Below are 9,730 nucleotides of genomic sequence, written 5' to 3' on the forward strand. Positions count from 1 at the left end.
ATTACTGAAATACTGAAAGGGCATGGATTTTAAAATTAACTAAGGTTTTATAAAATTTCTGCTCTAAAATATGATTTACAAAAGATTATGTTTTATTTCCTAAATTAGACAGCTTATATATTACATCTGTAAACAAATAATGAAGATCTGACCTCATTAGATTTGATTCAAATATATTTCAACCTTCTCTCAAATATCTTAACATTCTTAGGGGTGAACTAAAAAAGTGGGTTAACAGTACTTTGGTGCCTAACAACACTGTTGATGCTTTACTTCGAATCCTTAGAACTACTGGAAAGCATCAGGTTAAATTTGATTTAAAATTGTAAAGTAAAAGGAGGAGGGGGGGGGGAATGCAAATTAAATTGATTGTTTTTAATATAGGATTTGCCTGCAACAGCACGCACTTTAATGGGAACTGGTGGAAAGGACAAATTTTCTCTAAGTAATATTTCTGACATGACTGTTCACCAGTTTGATGTACGCACAGAGATGAAACGTGTTTTAAACAGGTTACTGAAAGTTATATGTTTGTTAAACTTTTTGCTTTACTTTTTGAACAATCTTTGAACCATTAATTAGCTTTAAATTATATAGGAACTGAGTGCCATAAACTCTGATTTTCTATTCCCTATATCTTTGGACCCCAATGTTGTAGATCTTAAATATTTCAAATAATGAATTCTGTAAGATCAAATAATTTAAGTTTGAAATATCAAAAATTAACACCAACAGGTTTCAAACATATAGGAAATTGGAAAATTTGAGATTGGTGGAAAAAATCTCAGTATTTTTCCAATGTTTTGTTTTAGTTAAAAATATTAAGTATTTGCACACTAAAATGAAATTGTACAAAGCTATAGTTAATTAACTTTATTGCAAACACCTCTGAAGTTAATTTTAACATTTTTTTAGATTTCCAGAAAGAACCCTCCGCCAGCATAATACTTTATTATTATCCTTGAATTACGACGGCCTTCCTTTATATAAATCGTCAAGTAAAGTTTTTTGGCCCATTCTAGCAACTTTTAGAAATTTAATTCCTACAATCATTTTCCCTCTTTTGATTTGCTTTGGAACATCAAAACCGTCTAATTTACTTTTTCTGAATCCATTGATTGATCAACTGAATACCGTTATTTCAAATGGATTAAAAGTCAAGGGTTTACAATTCAAAGTGTTTCTAAATTCTATTGTTGCTGACGCCCCTGCGCGTGCTCACCTTAAACAGGTTAAAGGGCATGGTGGCTATTATGGTTGCGGTCATTGTACAGGAAAGATAAAAACATAGAAATGATAGAAATTTGCGAAATATATGGGTTAGGGGGTCGGTGGGGAGGGGGGGGGGGTGCAAAATATAGGATCTACAAAGAATTTAAAAGAATTTAAAAAAGATTTTCATTAAAATGATTTAATTCTTTTTTCATAAATAAACATGTTTGGGAGCTCAATCTTTTTATTTCACTTATCCAGAGAAAGGGGGGGGGGATTCATTCTAGTTATGCTCAAGGCGCAATGCTATGTTTATATCTTTGAAAAATATAGAAAAAGGTAAGAGAGTTGATCGCCGAATTATTTACCGAAAAACCAAGAACCTTACTCCAAGGACAGATCATTCTTTTAGGTAAAACGTCATTTATGTCAAAAAACTAATATTTTTTAAGTTCTGGATTAACTCAATTGGAATACTCAATCCACTGTTTGAAAATTAAAATTGTTCTAGAACCAAGTCTCAGGAGAATCATCATATTGGTAACACCCCCATGTGCAACATATTTGGGCTTGACATGATTAAAGGTATTTCAGAGAGACATACACACTTTATCATGGTGCCATTCGTGTTTTTAATTTTTCAATATTGGATATATAGATAAATATAATGAAATATTTTTTGCTCCCCCCCCCCTCATAAAAAAGCATGAAACACTAAAGTTTTATAAACCAACAACTAATTTCACTAATTTTCTCATTCAAATCGAAGTATGTAAGCTTTTTATTTGAGATTGGAGTGTAGACTACATGCATTCCTGTTGCCTTGGAGTTATGAAGGTTGGATTTTTTACAAATATGGGGTAGGGACCCCCCCCCCTTGATATAAAGATTTTTGGTTATAAATGAAAAAAAAATCGTCCTATGTCTTGACACTTACAGTTTGAACTCCTTTTTAATCTATGCCAAAATGAATTTCTTTTTGTACTTACTTTCAAGTTCCAATCATTGAATGTAAATTTTTGAAAAGGTCTATTGTGAAAGATTTCAAATTGCAGAAGTTTTGCAAAGAAATAGTGAACCATCTTTAAAGTAAATTTCAACAAAATAGAAACATCTTGTATTTAGAAACTTCTGCTTATTTGGTGTCGAGGAGAGAAACATTTGCGCTTACCAGCATATAAAATTCTAGAGCTTAACAGGCGATTGAGTGCTATCAAATCTGGAATTCCTTCAGATTTTGTAAGGTAGGTTTTTTCTTAATTTTTTCCCCCATTCTTTTCGTGAGTCTTCCTTCCATGCTACTTTTACCTCCCTATATTTTTTTAATATGTTATACAAAATTAAGGAAACCTCGAGGTCTTGACGAAATCGATCGATGGAAGGCTACTGAATTACGACAGGCAGGCATTGCATTCACATCATCACAGAGATTACTATTTTCTATATATATATATATTGTTCAAAGAATTTTGAGGTCATGCGACGTGAAGCATTATGTTTAGAGTAATCCTTTTTGAATAAAATGTGAAGTTTTAAAAAACTGAAATATATAAATGCATGTATTTTAAACTAGTCAGATTTTGTCTGATGGTGAACAATGTCATATCTATGGTTTTTTTATAAAATTATTTATGCTTACAAGATAGAACACATAGTTTATATGTATCATCAAGATTTAGAAGGATAAACAATGATCTGAATGTGCCTTAAATGAACCATTATTTACTGCTCCAATTGACCTTTTTTTGCAAAGACCTGATATTTATGCTTACAAGATAGAACACATAGTTTATATGTATCATCAAGATTTAGAAGGATAAACAATGATCTGAATGTGCCTTAAATGAACCATTATTTACTGCTCCAATTGACCTTTTTTTGCAAAGACCTGATTTTCTGTAGTTAGGTTAGGAATGAAATTATAACCATGTTATACTTCCATACTCAAAATGTGGCCTTACAAACACATTATAAACTAGTAGACACATGTTTAATGGTAAAAATTTTAATCTGATTCAGAGCAAAAAAATAAACTAGCAATCTTATTGTGCAAACATGTTCAATTTGATAGTCCCAATTTAAAAATTCATCAATTTTGAGTCAAACATATTTGAAATATCTTTAGGATCATTGAAGACCTTGTGATAATCTCATCCAGATTAGGACCAGTTATTCGAAGTACAACAGATTTTAACACCCAAATATGTATTCAAGATGAAATTGGTTTCTCCACACCACTGAAAAAAAATAAAGGTAAAACAAAACTCTTCATTAGTCCAGCTCCAAACAAAAATGTAGCAGAACACAAACTTGAAACAGCCACCAACTCAGAGGAGAAAGATGAACTGTCTACAAATGAGCTCTTGACAAGTTCATCCACAACAGAAATCGCACGCGCAATTTTGCTCAGATTCTTTCAAATATCTAGCCTGATAAGTACAACTAATTAGTTATTATTTAGGGAGAAGAACTTAGTTATGACTACGGCGAGCATGATAGAAATGTCATGGCAGAGCTGCCCTGGCTCAAACTGTGAGACCATCATTACATTAGGATGGAGTTTAACCTCTAAGTCCGTGAAAACTTGCTAATTATTTAATTGTTTTTATTCCATTTCAAACTGTATATGTTTTTTAGTCCATTATGTCTCAATCAAGAACAAAATTGTGTCCTTTTAAAATGCTCATGATCAGGGTCTGCTTCTCCTACATTTAATTATCTTTTTTTCAGGAAAATTAAAATGTCCTTGTTTAATTTTTGAACTTCAGTGATGCCAGGCACACATATGACAGAATTTAAATTAATAACAGACTGGGTTGAGTTCTTGGCGAGTCATGTCTCTAAAATGGAGGTACAGTTTACAATTTCTGTAATCACATTGCATTACATTACATTAAATTACATTACATAACCATCTGTTATAACTGTCCCTGTCCGAATCCTTTAATTTTTTCCCTAATTCCTGAACAATCTTTTTATTGTTCACTGAGGTTACAAGAAATTCCTCGGAATGCGTTACGAAAAATTCCTTAAAACCTTAAACACTTTTTTGCATTTAGTGTTCAGAGGCTTTAACCGATGAGGAAAGGTTAAATTACGAGAAGACTAATGATGAAGGGTTTGCTGTCATCCAGAGACTGTTGGGACTTCATTTTCTGATGAATAGGCAATTGCAGACAACAAAAATAATAAACATGGATGAAGATTACTACCTGAAACCGTATAAGAATATATTAGACTCATGTGTGGAATTCTTAAAAGGCCATTGTAACTCATCATGCACCATCGACCATGTGGATTTTCACAGGTATTTCATATTTTTATTCAAATAAAAAGCGAGAGATAATACAAATAACATCAAATTAACTCAAATAATCAAAAAGCCAATTTTTCAGCTGCAATTGGCTGCCGTTCCTCCTAAGTTTATCCACATGATACACAGTTTTAAGCAATTTTGCAGATTTAGTTTCCATCAGCTCTAATTCAATCAAATTCTATATTTTTGGAAATAAAGCAGAGGGAAAACATCCTAGAGTTTTAAAGATAACCTGTTCAAGTTTATATGATTTTTTTTCTATTTGGTTTAACAAAATAATTAAACCTATCATGAAAGGAAGCTGGAAGGTTTTTTATAAAATAATTTATGCTTACTAGATAGAACACATAGTTTATATGTATCATCAAGATTTAGGAGGAAAAACAATGATCTGAATGTGCCTTAAATGAACTATTATTTACTGCTCCAATTGACCTTTTTTTGTAAAGACCTGATTTTCTGTAGTTAGGTTAGGAATGAAATTATAACCTTGTTATACTTCCATACTCAATATGTGGCCTTACAAACACATTATAAACTAGTAGACACATGTTTAATGGTAAAAATTTTAATCTGATTCAGAGCAAAAAAATAAACTAGCAATCTTATTGTGCAAACATGTTCAATTTGATAGTCCCAATTTAAAAATTCATCAATTTTGAGTCAAATATATTTGAAATATTTTTAGGTTCATTGAAGACCTTGAGAGAATCTCATCCAGATTAGGACCAGTTATTCGAAGTACAACAGATTTTAACACCCAAATATGTATTCAAGATGAAATTGGTTTCTCCACACCACTGAAAAAAAATAAAGGTAAAACAAAACTCTTCATTAGTCCAGCTCCAAACAAAAATGTAGCAGAACACAAACTTGAAACAGCCACCAACTCAGAGGAGAAAGATGAACTGTCTACAAATGAGCTCTTGACAAGTTCATCCACAACAGAAACTGAATATTTGCCTGTATCAGAACCTTTACAAGAGGACGACGAGTTTCCGTTTACCAGTACACCAGAGAAGCAGATAACAGAACCATCGTTTGAGGACAAACATCTGCCTGAATTGACAGAACTTGCAAAACAGGCTGTTGAATATGCTGCTAATTCCACAGAGCGTACTAAATTGGTTCAACAGATTATACAAATGAGGAGTTACTGTAAATTGTTAGATCCTGATAAAACAATGCAAATGTTTAAGTGTTGTTTTATCTGCAAGAAAAATTTCACACAAGTGAAAAATTTGTATGAACACTTGCGAAAATCTTGTAAAATTGTTAAAAACCCTTTAAAGCAAACTAATCTACCAAAAAACAGTGCTGAGTCCTGGAGGGCTGTGGATGAACTGTCTGAGCAGGGAGAATTGGTCTTCAATAATATGATATCAGATCCAGGAAGTTCTTCTGAGCCACTTAAACATGTGGATAATATTTCAAGAAAGAAGAAACAAAAGACTGACTTCAGTAACATTCTATCAGGTATAGAACCGTTGTCTAGTAGTGAAGAGGAGAATACAGAGAAGTCTCAATCTCATGAAACATCGACCAAACCAGAGGAGAAAACTGATCTTGAATCAGAGACTTTACAAGAGGAGGACCTCAGTACCATTCTACCAGGTTAGGGTTGGTAATCGTTTTTGAAAACGATCGTTATTTTTAAACGATCGTTTTTTATAACGATCGTTTAAAAAACGACAGTTTTTAAAAAACGAACTTTTTAAAAAAACGATCGTTTTTAAAAACGATCGTTTCGTTTTTCGATTTTCCTCGACGTTTTCTTAACGAAACGATCGTTTTTTTCAAAAATCAAAACGTTACCAACCCTATACCAGGTACATCAGGGTTGCTTAGTAGTAGCGATGCGAATATGGAGAAGTCTGAATCTCCTTTATCAGTTCCAGGAAGCTCATCAGAGTCCCAGAAGATTGTTGGAAAGAATTACAAGACGGAACTTCAAATGATGTCTGGTATCCTGAGAGATACAACAGGAATTACTGAGTCCTGGAAGCCTGGGGATGAGCTTTCGGAAGCAGAATCCTTAAAGGTCCTGAGCAACTTCTATCATGATCATGTCTCGAGAAATTAATATAAAACTTTCGATACAAAAATGTATATATATGAATTTTCATATAAATTTGACACAGTTTTATATCAATTTTTCGAGATAGGAACATCAGATATAACTTTCATGAGTCGCGATCAAGAGCTAAAGTGATTAGCTTTTAACCTATACGCCCTTTCATTTTTCCTTTACAGTCCCTTTAAGCCTTCCCCCTGGACAAATTTCTGTGTATGTCCCTGAAGGTTGTATCTGTATTTTGCACTTTTATGCGTCCTCGATGTAAAAAAAATGGTAAATATTTACATGTGGAACCATAGAGTAATAATATACAAGTGTACAGCGTTAGATACGTAAACATATCGTGATGTATACAACCGACCACTCTTTAATTAAATAATTGGGAGGTCGGTTGTGTACCTGAGCTAAGCTTCACCTCTTCGTTTTATTACTCTATGTGTGGAACAATAAGAATTCCAAATTCCAATTTTTATGTTTTAGGATAGACAGGTTAAATGGCCTCCCAAGGATGTTACGAATCTTGCAAAGAAGCTTGCGCAACCAAAGTCTTACTGGGAGTTTTTGGACATTACAGTGCTAAATAAGGGTACATACAATATATATGTCACGCGAATCTTACTATAGCTTAGTATGGCCTGACTGTATCAGAATAAACTAATATTATTTAACAAAATAATTCATAGTTTAAAATATTAAAGGTTGCAAAGATATAGGGATACAACATCAGAGTTTGGGGCAAAAACTCGGTTCCTATAAATCATTGACTTAATATCTAGCAGAATTATTAGTTTGACATATTTTTTACCGAAAATTTAGCTCTTAAAAAATAGAAATTATATTGTTTTATCTTTGTAGCAGAGATTAGAACCTGGGAAGAGGGGCAAAAGTTCATGAAAAGAGCTATAAGGCATAGTGAAAGTGAACCAGGTATAATATGGTTCCAATTACTTGCACATATTAATTTTTACCTTTAAACTGAAACTAATACAATTTTTACTTTTCATTTTGTCTTTGATGACAAGATTTTAATTCCCAAAACTTTTAAATGTTCACATAAGTTCAAAAGTTGCACCGGTGCAAGATTGAAGGTCTAGTCTTTACTGTACTAGCCCGTCTAGTGTGACAGTCATTACCATGTGGTTGACCATACACAATAACAGAATAAGGCGGGGTAAGAGTTATAATGTTAAGAATGGGGAGGGGGGGGGGGAAGGCAAGCCGCACCAGAATAGCCTCCATCCTGTATTTGACTCTTAAACATAGTATCATGGCACTACACTTACCCGTATCGCATCCTTGCCGCAAACATATATTTTCTGGCAAAATGTCTTTACTTTTAAATGCTTATTTCCTACTTAAAAAAATATCTTGTACATACATGTTGATCTTCTCAAAAAATGTTTTTGAAGGTAGAGAGAAATTCAATTTTTACCAGAAATAGCACAGTTCTAAAAGTTTTAAAATTATCTAAAATCAGATAAATTTAGATAATTAAAAAAACGGAATTGCACTCAAAACTGCGTTATTTTTGGTAAAGATTGAATTTCTACTTACCTTCACAAACATTTTAGAGATCAACATCATGCAGTTATGTACAACAAAAATATTTTTAGGAGGAAAAAGGCACTTAAAAATAAAGACATTTTGCCAAAAATATATGGGTGCGGCTAGGTTAAGGGATAAGGGTAGCGCAGTACGTCCCTACTCTTTGTTTGTGAAACAATTGCGGGATGGAGGCTATACTGGTGCGGCTTGCCTTTATCTCCTCGTTTAGATGGAAAACGAAAAAGAGTGAAAACCAAGAAGTTTGGCGAGGATAATAGTGATTCAGACGAAGAAGGTAAATCAAATAACATTAAGAAAATAATGCAGCACTAGACAATCATTTGAAAATGCAAAAACTGAATTTTAAAAAGAATTAAATAGATTATGTTTTGTTGTATAGAGAGGCGGCTTCCCTCTAAGAAAGACACCAGAGGAAAGGAGACAGAAACTGATGGAAGACCAACAACGCCCTTAGCAAGAAAGAAAATCAGTCTAGATGCGGGGAGCCCACTGCCCAAGAGACTTTATACAAGTACTCCTTCCCGCTTCGACGTTCCTGATGAAATAGATTCAGTGAATTCAGTTGACCTAACTAATGAGGTGGCAGCGTCACCTTCAAATATCTCTCAAAGTAAGATCACCACAAGGGCACTCTTTAAAGGAAGTGACCGGCAATGTAGAAGTAATTATTAAATAACGACATCAAAAAATGTAGAACTAGTTCTACAGTAAGCTAATTAGATGTTGAGGAACATATTTCTTAATAGAAATTTTCTCAAAAAACCAATGTTAGAATCAATTATTTCTTTTTCATCATTATATTGAATTTCTTTATTCTTTTTAAATTTGTTCCCAGATTTCTACAAATTCTGCGAATGTTGTCTTAGTTCTTAGTTCAACTACATTGCCGGTCACTCCCTTTAACCCTTTCACAGGCCAATAATTTGAGATAATTTTCTATTTTCAAATTGTAACTTTTTCCTCCATTGTTCCTGAAGCAGAAATCTGCAAGTAACTTTATACAGAAACAATGATTGAAAATTATCAATTTTTAACAGAAATTAATGGATATATCATGCTTGATAATATAAAGCTGTTAGGCACACTCGTTAAATGTAGAGTTACATTAATATTACGACAAGAGTATCTTTTATTGATCTAAAAAAGGAAATGAGTTTTTACCACATACTAAAATTTTTCAATCCCTTATATCTTTACAACCTGATGGTCTAAAACTTTGATATTTCAAAGTATGAATTATGTTAGATAAAATAATCTAAGTTTAAAATATCAAAAGTTTTCACCATGACGTTTCATAGATATAAGGATTAGAAAATTTGGGTTTGTGGCAAATACTCTGTTCCTTTGTATTTGATAATCTTAGTAATACAAAAATTATTTAGGTCAAAAGTTGGATGAATTGATCCAAACAGTGAATCTGTTGAACCAAACAGTGAATCGGTTGGAAAGAAAAATCGACCAATATCAAGCGAAAAAGGTCAGATTTATACAATAATTATTTGAATAGTTATTAACCTACGTCCTATACGGCCCCCAAAATATGGAAATTTAAATTAATT

At 32.7% G+C, this 9,730-nt stretch overlaps 2 protein-coding genes across 2 annotated transcripts; both read left to right on the top strand.

Annotated features, from left to right (window-relative positions):
• Nucleotides 1-211: 211 nt before the first annotated feature.
• Nucleotides 212-2,962, top strand: LOC111706166 (uncharacterized; the record flags this gene model as incomplete). Its single annotated transcript, XM_023478958.1, is given in 8 exon segments — nt 212-305; nt 385-512; nt 916-1,274; nt 1,546-1,624; nt 1,724-1,797; nt 2,003-2,049; nt 2,338-2,456; nt 2,558-2,962. Coding segments are annotated over 7 exon segments (936 nt in total). The 3' UTR covers nt 2,715-2,962.
• Nucleotides 2,963-3,006: 44 nt separating this feature from the next.
• On the top strand, nt 3,007-9,724 carry LOC111706167 (uncharacterized). The gene is made up of 10 exons (XM_023478959.1): nt 3,007-3,465; nt 3,674-4,063; nt 4,272-4,519; nt 5,217-6,142; nt 6,358-6,569; nt 7,086-7,191; nt 7,461-7,532; nt 8,380-8,445; nt 8,551-8,781; nt 9,554-9,724. Exons 2-10 carry the CDS (start codon nt 3,983-3,985, stop codon nt 9,664-9,666), a joined length of 2,055 nt encoding a protein of 684 aa, XP_023334727.1. The 5' UTR covers nt 3,007-3,465; nt 3,674-3,982; the 3' UTR covers nt 9,667-9,724.
• The last annotated feature ends 6 nt before the right edge of the window (nt 9,725-9,730 follow it).

The sequence above is a fragment of the Eurytemora carolleeae genome, unplaced genomic scaffold (genome assembly GCF_000591075.1).
Source record: "Eurytemora carolleeae unplaced genomic scaffold, Eaff_2.0 scaffold666, whole genome shotgun sequence".
NCBI lineage: Eukaryota > Metazoa > Arthropoda > Copepoda > Calanoida > Temoridae > Eurytemora > Eurytemora carolleeae.

Bases quoted from the DNA above. Each gene is read 5' to 3' on its own strand.
- LOC111706167 (XM_023478959.1), top strand. From the start codon at position 3,983: ATGCCAGGCACACATATGACAGAATTTAAATTAATAACAGACTGGGTT. The intron at 6,570-7,085 runs GTCCTGAGCAAC...TTTATGTTTTAG, and splicing joins CGGAAGCAGAATCCTTAAAG to GATAGACAGGTTAAATGGCC. The intron at 7,192-7,460 runs GTACATACAATA...TTATCTTTGTAG, and splicing joins CATTACAGTGCTAAATAAGG to CAGAGATTAGAACCTGGGAA.